The sequence below is a fragment of the Brachyhypopomus gauderio genome, chromosome 2 (genome assembly GCF_052324685.1).
Source record: "Brachyhypopomus gauderio isolate BG-103 chromosome 2, BGAUD_0.2, whole genome shotgun sequence".
NCBI lineage: Eukaryota > Metazoa > Chordata > Actinopteri > Gymnotiformes > Hypopomidae > Brachyhypopomus > Brachyhypopomus gauderio.
Window position 1 is genome coordinate 17,311,716 of NC_135212.1, and position 18,449 is coordinate 17,330,164.

Here is an 18,449-nt window from a genome sequence, read left to right on the forward strand (position 1 = left end):
GAGGGCTTTTTTTTTCTGTTTGAAATTCAAAGCCCTGTGATTGCATTTGTCGCATGAATCAGTTGGCAGTGTTTGTGTTTATTAGGCCTGTGTGTGTAACATTACCTCCAATTTATTGGATGAATTCAAGGCTTTCTCTCTGTAGTGTAGCATGTTCCACAAAGCCCTTCTGAGTAAAATGAACTGGCAACCTCTAGATCTCCCCCTGCCACAGGTCACCATGACAACCTGATCCACCCGGACGACCTTCGTCTAGCGGCCTGGCCCGCGGGCGGCCGCTGATGTGGGCTGATAACCAACTCACCTCTAGGGGAATCGTCTCTGTGTCTGAGTGAAGAACGGAGCTCAAGGCCAGGTGACTATCCTGAGTCACCCTCCGCAGAGTGTCCCCAAGAGACCTCCAATAACATGGGAGAGGAGCAGCCATTCAGAAGTCTCAATCTGGACTGCTCCACGCTGGAGTTGGGCCCTGCCACCGCTGCAGTAAACCTCCTGTGAGGATTTTGCATCTTGAATATTGTGTATACAATATTTTGATATTGCTTCCATGTCTAGAGCCATACATAATTGGAACACCATTTGAATGATAAATACAACAAGATAAATACAAAAAATCGCAAAGCTTTTATTTGCCATACAAACAGATGGTGTACACACACATTCCTGCAAACAGTGCGTTTCAACATATGAAAATTCCCTTTCCGCTACAGTACATAAGGTATGTTCATGGCTTGTGCAGCTTCCTCTCTGTGGAGTACAGGAAGTGATGCAGTTGGGCTTCCTGCTCGCACCTTGCGGTGTCATAGAATGACACAGAGCCTGGAGCATGCTGGGAGCTGTGGAGGCACGGAATCTTCTGGCAATTTTGGAATGCCATCCAAAACTTTGAGCTTTGGCAAACAGGTGAACACTCTGCATCAAGGAAAGAGGGAAATCTCATAAATCTAAGAGTCAGACAAGTTTTAGAATATGGCGCTGTGAGATCTAATGATTCTAGTCAGTATATAAGAATAGGAAAGGTGGAATGTTCTCATGTTGTTCCTTTGCTCTGCTCACTGTGTCCTCACCGTGAGCGGTAGTCCTCCAGGAACTCACAGGGGTTGTGTTTGAGGGTGAGCGACTGTAGTGGGGCGGTCCCCAGGAGCCACAGCTCTCCCAGACAGGAGATCCTGTTCTCAGACAGGCACAGGTGCTGGAGCGCGGGAACCTTTGGCAGCTGACCGAAGGACGTAAAATGGTTCCGGTGCAGATTCAGTCTTTTACATCTACAATAGAGATATGTTTGCACACACACATCTCAGTTGGCAAGATGCATCTGTTTATTTATGATGGAAAAAAATATTTATTTCTGTCATGTAATGAATTGGACATTCTTGTATTGTCCAATACCACATCACACAGGGAGAATGCAGTTGTTTTACTATGACATTGTATTGGATCACTTCTACTGTGCTCTCTCCACTTAAACATGCCCCATCAGTCCCGCTGAGTAACTGGCCGCATCTCTCTGCCCCGCGTGCGGGTGGCCAGGTGCTCGGTGTGGCGTACCGTGGCAGTCGGACAGAGCTGAGGTCCCGCAGCGCGTTGTCCACCAGCTGCAGGTGCTCCACACGGATCAGTCTCTTGAGGATCCGCGTGAAGTTCTCCAGCTGGTACGGATCCCCCAGGTCCTGGTAGGACAGATTCAACTCCTGTGGACAGAGGGAGCATGGAGCAGTATCAAGGGGTGTTGGGTACAGTCAGAGGGGTGTTAGGTACAGTCAGAGAGGTGGTAGGCACCATTTTAAGTTCTTTTCCCCTTTGGGGGGAGCCTTATTCCGACAGGCCACAGGAGTATATTGGGATTAGAATAGTAGTTTAACCCAGTGTGACACCATTTGCTTATCTGAGGACATTTTGGAAGTCAGCAGCAGTAGGTCCTGGGTCTGAGGAGGATAAGCAGAAGGAAAAGCTTAAGGAATAAATGTTAGTGTGTGTGTGTGGTGCCTCACCACGCAGTTTTCCCAGTTCTCCTGTAGCCTCTCCTCCCACCTTTGAGCTTCATCCCGTCTCCTCCTCCTCCTCCCACCGACATTCCTGGGGGAGACCTCTTCACCTCTGACGCAGCGTTCATCCTCCGGTCCTGTTAATGTCACATTCTGAGTTCCCGATATTCAGACAACCTGATTCGGGCCATTGTATATGTGTGACATGCACTGGATACAACACCTATCATTGGGGGAGTGGTAGCTGGAGGTCGAAGGTCATGACCTTACCTTCTCTGACCCTGGGGCAAGCGAGCTGGTCTCCACGAATGTCGTGCTCCTCGAGGTGATGCCAGGAGATGAACCTGAAGCGGTTGGAGGGCAGCTGAAACAAATCCAGAACGAGAGAGACAGACATAGCTGCAAAATCCCGAGATGCAGGAGGCCCTGGCTCGTCTGTTACAAAGACCACCATGATGCTAGCAAGACACCAGCCAGCAATTAACATCGGCCCACTAATTGCTAGCCAAGTTAATATTTATACATGACCTTTACCTTTAAACACAAAATTATTCTTTTACTACTTTGAATCATTAATGAAGAAGTTGGGTGGGCTGTGTGTAAACCCATGCTCGGTGACCCGCACTGACCCCAGGGGAATGTGCCTACCTCTAAGACCAGGATCACCTTTACGTCCATTCTGAGTGCATTCGTGGTTCAGTCATGACTAGTAACCCTATCTGCAGGGAGAGTCCTTTATGCTCACCCATGCTGTACTGTGACAGGCTACATTACACGAGCTGAGAGAAATACATCTACATTTAATTCATCATTGAATTATCAACATCTGTTGAATGATGAATGTCAGATGAAGGTTTTTAAAAAATCTCTGGCTTCAAAGAAAACAATAATTCCTTGTATTTTGTTTCTGGGCCTGCACATATAAAACACCAGAATGTAGAGCGTGTGGTGTGTGAAACAATGCTGTCCTTTTAGATATAGCAGTCTGAGGGTAGACGTGCTTGAGTGGCTTACAGGAGTGGCGTCGATGCCCGAGTCCGCGGAGAGAGGGGTGTGTGTCTCACTGATCTCAGAGCAGTGGGAGGAGTGAGATATCGGGAAACTGCCGCTGTTCGTGTTCACTCCCGAAGAACTGGAGGGGTGCGGCGGTTACCACGGGGGTTGGAGTGAGGGGAGACCAGGGAGGAAAAGACATTTGAAAAAGATTATTCTGCTTTCCTGTTTAATGCAGGTTTCGGATACGGTTTGCATCTCTTACCTGTACTCTGCTTATTTATGTACTGTAATCAATAGGATGGTTATAATTCTAGTGCTTATAAAGCACTATTGTTTGAACTTGCATTGGTATTCTGTTGCTGTATTGTAGGGGCGCAGATTAGCTCCAAGGTGGTTTTTGCGACCTTGACAAATCAGGTTGGACTGGCTGTAACTGGAGCCCGTGCGCTGCTGACCTCTTTCTTTAAGGTGTAGGTTACCGTGAACTCTGCACCCTGCACCGGATTAAAGCGGCCGCTACAACAGCCACTACCTGAGCAGGTGTTCTTATTTTATATCATCTACTGGTGAGCTGTCGTGAAATGTCCAAACACTTCAGTTTCGTGTATATGTTAGACTATGTGAAACGTTTAGGCGATGACAACATTCCCAAGGTTCAGTCACCAAAGCGCAACAGTAGCCGAAGGAAAAAGACAAATCTGTTAAAACCCCTAATGATTGAGGCCAGAGTAAGTGATTTAATCTGGAGAGGTGCATTATTTCACACGTATATAGACTGCCGAGCTATTTTAAAACTATAATGACATTTCTTACCTTTCGGACATGTCCGTCGAGTGTCGTGAATCCCTTTGGCATTTAGTGCGTAGTAAAAGTGTCCATTTATGAGGCGGACTGTTTGGTTTCCCATTGGGACTAAAGGCTCGTCGGTGAAGGACACCGGTGATGTGGGGACGACGGCCGCGCGCCCGCGGCCACGGACCTGCGGCAGGAAGCGTTGCCAAGCAACGCAGGATCCTAAGTCATCGTCCAGTGTTCCTGACGCGGGGACATTCTTCACCGACCTCATCTCATTAGCCTTAGTGATGGGCCCAGTAGTAGATATATTCAATAATTTAGAAAATCGAGAATAAATAGATATGTGTCGGTCTGAGGTTAGGTTGGCCGGTGGCCGTTCTGTGATTTGCAATTAATAAATATTAAAAGTTATTTAATTTCACCCATGCCCGTGTGTCAATTTTTTTGTGATGTTTTGTAAACCTTTTGATCGTGTCCTCTGGAACTTCTAGTTTCTTCCACATTTTCATTCAGTTCCATCTCCATTCCCCATTGGTCAGGAGATAAAAAGGCCCGATTTCTTGATTTCAGGTAAAAAGGAACAGGGACCAATCAAAAACCTGGACTGGCACTGGACTGGATTGAAAACCCCGTATTGTATTGTCCAAAAACTCCACAGTTCCAGCTTCAAATAAAAGTAGATTAATTTTAAATTTAGAAGTTTATTAGCGCAAAAGGGGTCATACCTGCAAAGAAAACATGTTGATTGCAATCACAGATCCACAGTATTCCAGCATGCCTTCAGTGGCGGAGCCGGGGGGGGGGGGGGGGGGGTGATTTGTATCATACAAATGATATACAAATATCATTTGTAGACCCCTCTGATAAAGCCTTGGTCAACCTTTGGCCACCCCTTGATAAAAAGTCTAGCTCCGCCACTGCCTGCCTTGTTTCCAGATGCACGAGCATGCACATGACCTTGTTCACTGGTGAGGTCATCCTATCTTAATGCAGCTAATAATGGTTAGTCATACATGTCTACATTATTGGCCTAAGTGTTTTAATAACTCTGTGTAAATTCAGTATATAGCTAACTCACTAAGAGCTCGCTTGGAAGTGCTGGTAATTTTCATCTCTTCAGGTTAAGCCTGACTTGACTAAAGGCCTTTAGTGGATGTGCAGCACAACACAGGCCTATCAACACAGGCCTGAAGATGGTGCATCTGAACTCTGCCACTTGCCCACATCCTGCCCTACCTGTCCAGACTGGCCCAGTATGGTCCAGTCTGGTCTCCCCCCTGCTAAGCGTGCCAAGAGTGCCTTCGGCTATGTTGAGCGGTATTCTGTCTCCCGTACAGACATGTGCTGCTGGTCTGTGGCATCACACAGCTGATTAGAAAAACCTGGACGACTCATCGCAGACTCAGCCCAACGGAACACTTATCACAGAGCTTTAATGGCTCATTCTGACAACAGATGGTGCTGGGTGTCATCACGCTGAACCTGTATCATTGGAGATATTAAAGCTTCTGACCTTCAACTCTAAAGGATGCTGTGCAGGACACCAGTGGCACATATCCAGGCTTTACCCGTTTGGCACTGCTGGAGGGTTTTATCAGGTTTTGCAGTCAGGAATAAAACATATGGTTCATTAATTTTGTGAATTATATGGGTACATTTACAGGTACTAGGCTGAGGATATAAATATGGCATGCACAATCTGCTGTGGATGCATTCAAAGACTATTGTCAAAAGTATGTGGACACATGACTGTCACACCTACTGTAAGCTTGTTGGCAGTGCTGCTGGACACCTGGCTCATAATCAACATTCTGGTTACTCCTGAAAGTGTTTAGTGGGGTTGAGGAGGTCAGGGCTCTGTGCAGGTCATGGGGTCTACACAACAGACTGATAAAATCATGACTTTATTGGCTTCGCTTTGAGTACAGGGACACAGTCATGCTGGACCAAGGAGCTTTCACAAACTGTTGGCCCAAAATTGAATGATCCATTCTTGTCTATAATAGCAGCATGAGAACATCAACCCTGTAAAACAACCTCATTATCCTCCACCAAAGTTCATGTGCACATTGTGTCTCTTGGAATCTGCTGAATCCAGATTCATCCATCAGACTGGCAGAGAGTGAAGTGTGATTCGTTACTGCAGACAGAGGGTAAAGTGTGATTCGTTACTGCAGGCAGAGGGTAAAGTGTGATTCGTTACTGTAGGTGAGTGGCAGTACTTTATACAGCACCGCACTTTACACTGCTGATGCTTGGTGCATAGAGCATAGTGATCTTAGACTTGTGTGCAGCTGCTCAGAGGACAGACACCACACATGGAGACCCTTCCCTGAGTGTGTGCAGTCTTCATGGCAGAGTGGCTGTTGCTCCTAGATGCTTCCATTTCACACTGTTCACACAGTCATAACGAAGTTGACTAGGGCAATGGCTAAGGTGGCATCCTACGACAGTACCATGTTTCACATCACAGAGTTCATCAGTATAACCTCTACTGCTAGTGTATACGGAGAGCACATGGCTTGATCATACACAACAGTGTATAAGTGTGAGTGCAACACCGTAACTCAGCATCCAGGGGTGTGTCCATGCGTATGAGTGATGAATAAATTATGCCTAACAATGTTCCTTTTACCACAGATGACAAATGAAACACACTTTCTCCACATTCATGTTTATTTTTTTAAATCGAGAATACAGCTGGTGTTCCTTTTCACTCTTGTACACCAAACACAGTCTCTGTCAGTCAGTCTGCATTCAGGGTCACCATGGTAACCCTGCTTCGCTACCTGTTCATTAAATCAAAAAACTATTTATAAGGCATATCTGTATTTCAGCAGTACTTCAGCCCCATTCAAGTAAAAAAAAGATTCTATTAAAAGAAATTTATATATATTTATTTCCCCCCACACACACATACATTCACACATGAGCGAGAGATAATTGCACATTGTTTTGCAATAAATATCTACATTTCTTTTTATGACACAATAGCAAATGTACAGTAACAAAGATGGATGCATGCTCTAAGGCCTGTGAAAACAAACAACGCAAATGAACTTATCTATTACTGTTATTAGCACTGGACACGCGAGGCAATTATTCCAGAGATATATTTACAAATATTCTTTGTGGGATTAAATCTTAGAGTATAAAACACAATCAAATATTATATATAATATATTCTGAGTATTTAGGGTTCTCTTTGTAGAAAACCATGAGGGGGAGCGATGGTGTTTGCTGTCGTGACATTGCACTCTTTAGGGTGTGAGAGTGCAGATGAACCCGCTCCCGAGATGAACGTCAGTGCGTTTACACGGAGTCAAAATCCTGATCGAAGGGTTCGATGACCTCAGGGTTCATGACTCTGCCCATGAAAAGAACGGATCCTGGAGGCACATTTCCAAGTTTAGTCTCAGAACAGCTGACACACATTCTCCACGCAGGATTTCTAATGCCTACATGTAGCGATGTGTAGTAAACGCAGTTAAACACCAGCTACAACTACAACCTGCCACATATGTGGTTGCTCTAAAACAGGAAAGTGTCATTACATGTGGTGGTGCTCAGAGTGACTGCTGATTCATACCTGTCTTCCTATTTCTGATGACAAAGAAGAATGGGTGGTCAGCCATGACCTGTGGGTACAGCACCATGGTCCTGGTGAGAGTAATCATCCCTGGGGAGGGCAGAATCAGCGCCATCGTGTGCATGAGTCAGTCAGCCCCCTCCACACAAAACACAACAACTGCATGCGGCACAGCACAGTGGCACAGACCGAACAAGAGATGGCGCTATGAGCACTTGTGAATGTTTGGCTTTATGTCCACTATGTTGCAGTGATATACAGTATGGGAGGAAGAATCACTGCCTCCGATAGAAATAGACAAGATGAGAGAGAGAGAGAGAAAGAGAGAGAGTGAGAGAGAGAGAGAGAGAGAGAGAGAGAGAGAATTAGAAGAAGCGACATGGAAGATGAAGAGACTTTAAAGGGGCATTATGCAAATATAAGAGGAAATAAAAGGGTAGTGAAAAAGGGCAAGAAAGACAGAGGACAGTGCACGCCCCTGAGTGCACGCTCCTGAGTGCACGCCCCTGAGTGCACGCCCCTGAGTGCACGCTCCTAAGTGCACGCTCTTGTGCCTTTGGAGAGGAGCGTAGTAATGATGGGGAGATGAAGGTGGAGGAGCTCACCTGAGCCGGCTGCCCCCTCCGCCCCCTCCTCTGTCACTTCCAGATAAGTCTTCTGCACAGCTTTCCCTATGAACAGCTCCTTCCCCTCTGTGGACCAGAGCAGAAGGTTGGTAGGAGAGATCGGGCCTGCTACGGTCGTACTGACAAATTCATTAACTCGCTTCTCTCTCGTCTATGGTCGTTTTGCAAAATAGATTTGTATGAATATGGTTTTAAGAGAGTCTAGCAGATACTCTAGTAGAAACACCTATACTGTAGGTACACACTGCTGGTGGCTGTGTTTTTAGTGGTGGTCATCTCTTAAATCAGCAGTGACACTGGCCGGTTCAAAACTCCCAGCAACACTGCTGTGCGTGATGAACTTCAATCAGCTCCATAGCATTACCATAACAGTGTGTGTTAAGTTATTAGTTAAGTTGCCATACTGTCCATTTTGATTTTCACCCCAATTGACGTTAGTCCTCCGCATTTTCCCATCTGTGCAGTGAGAACACACACACAAACACACTAGTGATCACTAGATGAGCAGTTGGGGTTAAGTGCCTTGCTCACGGGCACTTCAGTCAAAGCCTAGGGCCTGGAAATCAAACCCACGACCCTCTAGTCACAAGACCGGCTCCCTAACCACCAGACCATGACTGCCCTGTTGTGTAGACAATGACTACATAACATGTGATCAGCATTGGTCCTGTGATCAGAAACGCACTGGTGATGAATGGTGCTGATTCACTGTAAATGGTATTAGATGGGCTACGATCTGAAATAGTGAATAAACTAGTGAATAAACTAGCCAGTGAGTGGGAAAACAAGAGAGGACTTGCTAATAAACTAGCTGGTGAGTATATGGTCCCCAGATGCATTTTATAACAAAGGGCTAAAGTCTACGCTAACAAACCCAAGGCATTTACAATGTGCTCCTCACAATTCAGATTAGAAAACACACTGAATTCACAAGCTCTCCTGTCTATTTTTAACACCCTTGGGGAGCGGTTCATGAGTCTTGGCGGACAGATTTGGCAGTGGAGTTCTGAGACATGGAGCTCCACATTTCAGACCGCAGAAAATCTGCAGTCATGGCCTGAAGCTTCACTCTCTCTGAGAATATCACCCCCACCACAACACTTCACACGCCAGCGTATCTGTGTCTCTCCACTGCTGCTTTCTACCAGCGCATTTTCTCTCCACAGCTAAAACAGCAACTGGGAGGCACAACATGAAAAAATAAATATAGGTAAAAATATATGCAGAAAAATCAGACCTGTCATACACAAAAGCATGACCTGTCTGTGTGTGTGTGTGTGTGTGTGTGTGTGTGTGTGTGTGTGTGTGTGTGTGTGTACACTGTAATGTCCGTAGAGGCCAACACCTCACTCCCAAGTCTGCCTGAGCTGTGCTTTGTACCTGACATCTCAGCCATCATGGCTGACAGGTCTGCGTCTTTAGTGAAGATGTTTTTGATGCCCAGTTGTTGCAGAGTGTCTCTCAGGTCAATCTTCTGCTCCACTTTAAACCTTGAAACCAGACCCAATAGGAGAAAACGTCCAGTAAAAACCATGTGCAAAATCTCAGGCCAATCACACAGCACACCCAACAAAGGCACACAAAACCCCTGAGCCTCATTCCAAAACCCATCTGATCCAAACACCAGGCCACGCGCTCCAGAGTGAGAGGAGGTGGACTCAACGCCGATGTGCTGGAGTCTCTCACCTGGGCAGGTAGACCTCCACCTTCTGTTTCTTCACATTGTTGGCCCAGTCCTCCAGCAACTGGGCCTTGATGATGGGCTCCAGGCTGGCCAGAGGGACCTCCTGCCTGGGCAGCACAATTGTCATGCTCAAGTCTTCACCCTCGTACGGCATCTCCAGCACCTGGTAGATGCCGCCCGCCTCCGTGGTGCCGTCGCTAAACTCACCTGTCAACAGGGAACAAGCTGCACAGTTTACAATTTCATTGGGCAGCATGGCTGTCAATCTTCAGTTGTTGGGTGGGGGGCAGCACAGTTTGTAGTTTTTATTTGATTCATAAATAACATCTGATGGCTAGGAGGATTGGTGGCTAGACACGCAGACAGTACGAATTGTACGAATTGTATTGTAACTGTGGAAAATTAAGCAAGTTTAGCAAATAACGTCTCCGTGATCCAAGGCAATTTTCTCCCAAGTGTGACAATAACACAACCTTAACCTCACAACCTCACAAACAGGTCAACAGGGAGATGATTTGCAGATGCTAAAAAGCAAACTCATTCTGCAGAGTTGTGGCCCTGCAGGATAAAGGATCGATCCTCCCGTTTCATAACGTGCTTTATCTAGTGCAGGATGCAATCCAACCCACATGAGAAGGTTGGCGGTACATTACAGGGAGTTGTCAGATTGTGCCACATCTCCAAATCCTCCAGCCTGCTCCTCCCACATACAACATATACAAGCGTCTTCATGTCACAACATCCAGCTCTGTAAAGCCACACGGCATACAAGCTGCATCAGAGAAGCGCCGCACCTCTACACACCCCCCACTGCAGCAGCATCTGACACAGGAACCTAAAGGAACGTGTGATTGGTCCAGCGGCAGGTCTAAAATGGCTCGGACAGGAATAGATCCTGCTGATCAGACATCATCTCACATCTTTATTGATTTGTCTTTGTCTTGTTTCTGGCTTGTGATTTCGTAATCTCTCTCTCTCTCTCTCTCTCTCTCTCTCTATCTTTCCTTTCCCATCCGTCTCCCCCTCTCTCTCCTTCTCCACTCCTCTCCCTCCCTCCTCTCCTCCACATCTGCAGTGTCCTCATGGGGCAAGAGCAGAGGGGGCTCAGGAACACTGAAGCTGGGCTCTCGCCATCACACTGGCTGCAGATCTATGCGGGGGAGCAGATGCACGCAAGTGCACGTGGATCAGAATCGCACACGTGTAGAAAAGTGCAGCTTCTCTCCTCCACTACTTCTCATGTCCCGTATCAAATGGCGCTCTATCAGACAAATACCAGCTGGAACATTCTACAGCCTCCCCAAGGCTTCACGTTCTTATGATCTGTAACAGAGATTTATGTTCTGTGGAACAGCTGCTGGATCTTTTGCTGGCTTGTCAACATTAGGTACTTATAGAAAGATCGTCTGCTCCCCCATTACTGAGCTGGTTTGAGACTGATCAGGACATCTGCTGTAATGTAACGACATTTAAAAATCGTATTATGGTGTTAGTATTAGGTTGCCATTAGCATTAGCGGTAAAGAGTAAACTGCAGTACAATATTGGCTCACCTGCAGTCCTCCCTTACATGATAATCCACTCCCCCCAAACCCCTCGTGCTCCTCACCGTAGTAGAAGTCTCCTAGCTGGTACATCATTAGCGTCTGCACCTCACTGCCATCATCCTTGCTGAAGGAGAAGGTCCTTGTGTTCTCGGGCCGGAACTGGTTCTTCCAGCTGCCCCTGAAGTAGACAGCGTTGACCAGGGTGATCCTGGTCACACTGCTGAAGTCTTCTGGGGACACCAGGTCCTGGATCTTATCTGCAGCGATAGTAGCAAAGGAAAAATCACAGTGAGTGGGAAACGTATCCAGCTCTCCATTCTCTTTCCTCACCGTTTCAGCTCCATCCATCTCAGTGCAGGAATAAAGAGATCATCCTCTCAGCTTCAGTCAAATCATCCCCAGGCTAAACTCCTGGATCTGTCCTGGTGTCTGCTGGACTTCCACCTGGAGTTTGGCATGCTGTTCTGTCATTGTGACAGTGTGGAAAAGCTACAGAGTGCTGTGAGGCGCTGACAGGTACATGACCAAATGCTCTAAACCACCTAGCTGAACCTGGCAGACCTGGTTTAGTCCTGTAGTTCCTTCAGATTATGTTCATCTCTCTGACTCCCTTTCAAACTTCACTATAATAATAATATGAAAAATAAACAGAGACACACTTGAACAGAGAATAATTTGCTCATCATAGGTGAGATGATGCTACAAGGAGGTTAGCTCCAAACGTCTGCTGACATCGTGTGAGACTCACTCTCGGTGTGGTTCTGCACCCAGGAGTTGATGTGTTCGGCCACGGCCGCCGCCTCGCTGAAGTCCACCGTCTCTGCCTGGGCGTGGAAGTAGTGCTTTGTCAGGCGCAGGAAGTCCGGGCTGAAGCTCACTCCTGTCTGCAGGAAGAGCGAGTTGGCCAGACGCACCACGTACTGCGCCTCGTCTGTGGCCAGCGCCTGCGTCAGGTTCCTCAGAGCGGAGAACTCCTCGTCTGCGGAGAGACCCCCCTACCCGTCAGCGACGATTCAACACGATGCGTGCGATTGGATCCTTCTGAGAATCCTTGACTGAGACAGGGTTTGTGAGTGAGGAGCACGGCTTCACTTAATCAACTGATGAAAACACATACAACTGTAGAGGCGAAGGAAAAGCCCTAATGGGGGAAGAGCTGGAAACATGTAGAGGAAGATCAGAAGAAAGTGTCTTCCCAACCCCCAACTACTGCACAACTCCATTTATAACACTTCAATTTGATTATACAGGGTATCTCAAAAGAGCCATACAAAATGAATATACAGTGTAGGGGTGACTTGCAATAGTCGCTGATTCGACTATAGTTGACTACACCCCTTGACTGGCTTAGCTCCAGACTATCTTAGTGAACTTATTGAACAATATAACCCAGCGCGTTCATTTCGCTCGCAGGACGCAGGGTTATTAACTGTTCCTAGGATCAAAAAGATCACAGCAGGTGGAAGAGCCTTTTCTTTTAAAGCTCCACAATTGTGGAATAATCTTCCTGCCTCTATTCGGGACTCAGACACAGTCTCAATGTTTAAAACTCGATTAAAGACTCATCTGTTTAGTTTGGCCTTTGATTAATCTGTTACATAGTTACTACATCTCGTATCTTTTCTCCGAGGTTCACCTGGAGAGTAACATTGCAGTCGGAGCCTACAATACCAGCATCACTGCTCCGACATGGAATGAAAGCTTGGCGTTCATCAACAGACATTTACAGTGACAATATCAAAACCCAGAACTTTCATTTTTACCTTTACTTAGTCTGATTGTGTGATTTGTGTGTGACTTGGTTATTTGTCTGTATTTTGTGTAATTTGTGTGTTAACGGGCCGCCCAATGGAGGATGGGTTCCCTTTTGAGTCTTGGTTCTCCCGAGGTTTCTTCCTAATCCCCACCATCATAGGGAGTTTTTCCTCGCCACTGTCGCCTTTGGCTTGCTCATTAGGGTTCTGGACCCATAGTATTGTTAACCTTTTAAATCCTGTAAAGCGCTTTGTGACAACATGTGTTGTGAAAAGCGCTATACAAATAAACTTTGATTTGATTTGATTTGATTTGACCCCCTAGTCGACTATGAACGTCATAGTCGAATGTACCATTCTAACTGCATGGGGGTGACCAAGGATGCTGCTAAGAATTAGTTGTTACATGAAATGTCTTTGTTTTCGTTATATATAGCCTTTTGTCAAAAAAAAATTCTGTTAATAAATATTTTTAAATGATGTGTGCGCATTAACAATAGGCATCTTCCTTACTACACATTAATAAATCACACCCTGCAGTTGCACAATCCAAATGAGCGGAACACGCTACACGATAGCCAGCGTCTGCCGAGATTATAATGGCTAATAAAAAAACTTCAAAAGTGTGGGAGTATTTTGAAAAAGATAAAGATGAATCAAACAAAGTAAAGTGCAAGTTATGTCATCAACATCTTTCATTTCATACGACAACAACCAACATGGCATACCATTTAAAACGCGTAAGGCAGAAAAAAAAAAAACAGTTCAGCCGTTTGTCGTTTCGGTCATGTCGTCTCGTCTTGTTGCGGTGTGTCTCGGCAAGTAGGCCTATAAACATTTTTTGTTGTTGTTTGCTTTTTAAACCCCTTTGAACCTTTACTTTTAATTTTTTTGCTGTTGTGTGGCAATTTTAAAAATATTTTCAAGCAGGCATATTTTATTTTTTAAAATATTTTTTACATTTTGCACAGTGCCTGTCTGACAGTTAGATATACGCACTGCGCACTGACGGTGACTTTTTTTGTGAATGTTCTCTAACGTTTCATTAAAAAATAAATAAGTAAATAAATAAATAAATAAAAGCTGAATAAAGCCAACCTACCATGTTTATTCATTTATCTGAGTGTTTTAGGTTTAGGTTACTTTGAAGTGGAAAAAAGACCTGAATGAGAACGGGATCCCATTTAAGGAGCTCTAGATAAAAAAAAACCCTGATTTGACTATTAGTCGACTAAAGGGAAAATCTGACGAATCAGATTAGACTATGAAAATCCTTAGTTGAAGACACCTCTAATACTGTATGAACATACAGAATGTTAAAGACAAGACTGTGGCTACTTGTGCTAGCACTCGGCTTTCAGTGAAAGTTCATCAGGACTGGGAGACGAAGACGGCCTAAAAAATGGGTCTTTCCCTCCTGTTGAGACACCCTGTATATTGCGTATATGCTTTGTAATGCTTGCTGCCTCATACTCTGGAAGTACGTTCTTACAGACGAACATGACAAACACACGGCCGGAGTACGCGCCCCCCCGGACGGTCCGTACCTTCTCGTATGTGGTTGTAGCCCACAGCCTGCCTGATCTGCTCCAGCGAGGACCCCCTGGCCCCCAGCTCCACCATGCCCAGGCCCACCGCCACACTCAGCGGGGAAAAGATGATGTTGTCCTCCTCTCCCCCTGCCATCTGGAGCTGGTGGTACAGTCTGACCGAGAACTCGGCCGTCACGTCGTCGGGGGCGTCCGTTGCCCGGCAGCCACGTGCCCGTAGCAACAGCAGCAGTGCGAGGCCGAGCATCAACATGGTGAATTAGAAAGAGCTAGAGAAGGAGAAATACAGTGATAGACCCCCTTTACCCACTGCTGCACACACACACACACACACACACACACACACACACACACACACACACACACAAACAATATCAGGAACTAGCTTTAGCATACAGGTACCTCCTATGGATTGATGAACCCCCATTGTTCATGAACCCATTGTAGGATTACTTTTCATACACATACTCCAGTGTACACACACTGCTACCCTTATACACCATATTATACACACACTCTCTCTGCTCCCTTGTCCATTAGCATTTACACAAACACAGTCTCTGGTACCAATGTCCACCATCACTCTATTCACATCTCCCATGATGCACCACCTCTCCCTCCCCACACACCACAACCGTTAGCCCCTCCCCCTACCCCACACTACTTATATCCACAATCCACACATACACACACACACACACACACCTATATCCACCATCACTCTGCTTCTGCCGTTGCTTGGCAACATTGTTTTCCGCACAAACAGGGAAAACAGAAAGTATGCCTCCTGTTTGTGTGAGAAACAGTGAGCTATAGTACAGTTTGTGTACGAGTTAGAGAGAGAGTGTGTGTTAAGCATTTCTTGGTGGGGGAGAACAGAGCGGGTTTTCTCCCCCGTTGTGCCTGTAAGCAGTAAGTGTTGCACCGACGCTACACCTCTGAGCACAAAAAGGTTGATCTCATAGCGAGCGAACAGTGTCGCCATATCACTCCAGTCTTCTCTCACTCTGCAGGTGAAGAGCCTCTGGCTCCCATGTCTCACACTTCCAGCGCACCCTCATCTACACACCAAACCAAAACCTTTCTTCACACGGCTTCAACTGAGCACAGAGCAAAATGGCAAAATGTTCTGCCAACAGAAGATTAAATATGCAGGAGACCATTTTGCAGCTTCGTTCCCAACATGAGTGTTGTGGCCAATGATGAGTTGCTGCTTTCTCTGCAGTCATGTGCACAACTTCAGTTTGTAACTTCAGCATGACGAATCATGTAAACAAGCCAAAATAATAATAATAATATTAAATAATAATTGTCAGAAAAAACTTATGCAAAAGAAGGTAGTGCATCCAGCTTTAATTAATACGTTTAAAAAAGCAAAACAAATGAAAAGTAATACATAATTGACACAATGACCAGAGCATATTGAAATGTTTTGTAAAGTTTACAAAGTTTGTAAAATGGTACAAGACCATTTTAAACAGGTCTGTGGCCTGTAAATTTCATCTGAAGCCTGAAATAAGCAAAACACCAAACATGATTCTGATATTATTTTTAAATGCTGTATGGCTCCTATACATCATGACACCTAAAACAAGGTGCTGGTAACTCCCATGTCATGGGTTCAATTCCCAGGGATGTCACACATATCACAAGGCATATGCTGTTCCTGGAAAAGAGCCTGTCAGTGTGTAATGCTGGAACCTTTATTTTTATTTTCATTTTCTGTCAAATTGTGGCTTAATGCTGAAATTATCTGTAGAGGTCCCTGACCTCAACAATGCACTAGGACTAAATGGTATTTCAACTCATTGTTACTGGCCTATAACTCTTCCGTTTAAAGGCATCATTCCATATTTCACACTAAGAAACATTGTTAATTGTAACTTTCCAAAAAGTATGGCAATGCAGTAAAACCTATTCCATGACTTTAAAAAAAGTCATTTTTGTTGTATCTCTTAAAACTTCACCTGTTCTAAGCTCTGGAACTTTCTTGACTTTTCTTGAGCCCCTCCCTGCTAGAACACCACCCTCTACTGGTGAAAACCAACACCCACGGGTGAAAAACCATCACCCACTGTCAAAAACCCATCACCCACTGTCAAAAACCAACCCCCACTGTAAGCGCGGAAGAAAAGAGTTGTGGAGGGCACCTGAAACCCGGCGGGCCGGCGCAACTGGGGTTGGAGGACAAAGGCTCTGTGGCCACAAGGGAGGTGGCGGCAGCCCAGACAGGGAACTACAACTCTCTCTCCCAGGCCTCGCTGACATTAAATCCAAATTCTGGTGTACTTCACAACCCTGTGAGAGCGGTAGAAAAGACAGAAAGTGCATTAAGTAAACTATTGTGGTGAAAACCAAAGCATACTGGCCTGAATGGACATAGAGGTGAAAAACAACTGAAACTACTGCCTATATACTCACATTGTCTAGGCCTTTAGGTAGAAATAAGTGACAAACGATTCTCCTTTTTAGGGTGTAATTCTTGTTTTTGGGGCAACACTTCTAAAGTTCAGGTGTTGCTCTGCTTTGCCTTTCAGCCTGAGACACAATTAGTGCCATGGGCTCAGAGAGAAGGGATAGCTGGGCCTTAGTCAGGGATGAATCCTGTAGCAGGTACAAAAACTATGCAATGTTTTTGTAATGAGGGATTTATGAGGGATTTAACAGCAGCCTGTGACTGTTAGAAGTGAATGGAACTGACTGACATCTTCAGAACCACCAACTTAAATCAAACCACAAATGTTACCCCTGGCGAGAAATGGCGAGTCAGGAGCAAGCCGAAGCATTAGCATTTTCAAGGTGGCGATATAAACATTATTTAAGAAAATACTTGAAGTTCCTGAATGTCTACCAGACTGGGTATTTGATTTATTTAATTAAGAATAGAGGTTTTATTGTTAAGTTTACTTCTGTTGTGAACAAACCAGTTGACTCAGGTTGAGAGAATTTAATTTAATTTGATAGATGTAAATTTACTTTATATAGTGTAATCCTGCACTGGTCTGTTGATGTGCAATAAATATCAAAAGTTAAACACCTTTCTGATCTACTCATTTCAACTGACTGAAAACTGCTTTTTCAAAAAATCCTTACTCATTGGTACATAACTTTTTTTAAACTGTAATGCAAATAGTTAAACGTTATGCACGTAATGCAAAAACGTTTAACTGTAGTGCAAAAAAAGTAACGTTCCCAACACTGATGGTGAGTACCAACAGTCAGTCGCAGGGTGGGGGAGGAGGCATTTATTTATCAGGTTTCCCTCCTAAGACAAATACAGCCCTTCTCTGTCAGTCTATGATTGCATTACTTAGGATCCAGTCAGCATCCAATGGAGCGAGTAGGAATGGCACAGCTCCACACAGCCATGCGGCAGGCGCCACTAGCAGGTCACATGGGGCTACACAATAGATGGCTGGTTAACCACTACTGCAATACTGCCCTTTGCAGTAAAGGTGTCACAGAAGACTGCAGGATGCAAATAAGCTAATCGAGAAACTATATGTGCCTTGAGCATCTGGATGAACGTTCCTGGATAAATGACCTGTAGATATTTTGATACACACACACACACACACACACACACACACACACACACACACACACACACACACACACACACACACACACACACACACACACACTCCAGATGCTCCAGATCTGTCACCACTCACTATATATATATAGGTTATATAGTTATATCTCTGTAGGTGAAGCGACGTAAAGTTGGTGAAGGCTCCCTCGTAAGCAGCTGTACAGACACACGAGCACCTCCCGAGCTCCACCTGCAGCAGAGAAAACCTGCTCCCAACGCAGGAGCACAGACACAACCCTGGGCTGAAGGACGCACACCATGCTGCCATGCTCCTCACAGCATCTGCACTACACTGTCCACACGGCACGTCTGCAGAGCATGTGCTGTGC

At 45.4% G+C, this 18,449-nt stretch overlaps 2 protein-coding genes across 6 annotated transcripts in view; both read right to left on the minus strand.

Annotated features, from left to right (window-relative positions):
- Nucleotides 1-611: 611 nt before the first annotated feature.
- Nucleotides 612-3,974, minus strand: LOC143508793 (uncharacterized). Of its 2 annotated transcripts, XM_076997420.1 has the most exons (7): nucleotides 3,795-3,974; nucleotides 3,000-3,117; nucleotides 2,256-2,349; nucleotides 1,992-2,122; nucleotides 1,549-1,691; nucleotides 1,068-1,265; nucleotides 612-912 (listed from the first exon to the last, which is right to left on the minus strand). In XM_076997420.1, the coding sequence occupies exons 1-7, from the start codon at nucleotides 3,803-3,805 to the stop codon at nucleotides 801-803; spliced, it is 807 nt and encodes a 268-aa protein (XP_076853535.1). In that variant the 5' UTR covers nucleotides 3,806-3,974; the 3' UTR covers nucleotides 612-800. The 2 variants fall into 2 exon arrangements, with proteins under 2 accessions (XP_076853535.1, XP_076853536.1); XM_076997421.1 differs by lacking the exons at nucleotides 3,000-3,117; nucleotides 3,795-3,974 and adding an exon at nucleotides 2,634-2,977.
- A 2,683-nt stretch (nucleotides 3,975-6,657) lies between these two features.
- serpini1 (serpin peptidase inhibitor, clade I (neuroserpin), member 1) overlaps nucleotides 6,658-18,449 on the minus strand; it is a 31,633-nt gene continuing 19,841 nt past the window's right edge. The window contains exons 2-10 of one of the 4 annotated variants that reach the window (XM_076989212.1): nucleotides 16,676-16,823; nucleotides 14,523-14,794; nucleotides 11,970-12,200; nucleotides 11,284-11,478; nucleotides 9,678-9,882; nucleotides 9,372-9,481; nucleotides 7,971-8,057; nucleotides 7,366-7,455; nucleotides 6,658-7,165 (exon numbers count right to left, since the gene is read on the minus strand). In XM_076989212.1, coding sequence (XP_076845327.1) covers nucleotides 7,089-7,165; nucleotides 7,366-7,455; nucleotides 7,971-8,057; nucleotides 9,372-9,481; nucleotides 9,678-9,882; nucleotides 11,284-11,478; nucleotides 11,970-12,200; nucleotides 14,523-14,778 — 1,251 coding nt within the window. In that variant the 5' untranslated portion in view covers nucleotides 14,779-14,794; nucleotides 16,676-16,823 and the 3' untranslated portion in view covers nucleotides 6,658-7,088. Of the gene's footprint in view, nucleotides 7,166-7,365; nucleotides 7,456-7,970; nucleotides 8,058-9,371; nucleotides 9,482-9,677; nucleotides 9,883-11,283; nucleotides 11,479-11,969; nucleotides 12,201-14,522; nucleotides 14,838-16,675; nucleotides 16,824-18,449 lie in introns of all 4 variants that reach the window. The other 3 variants (XM_076989219.1, XM_076989202.1, XM_076989193.1) reach the window with 3 other exon arrangements.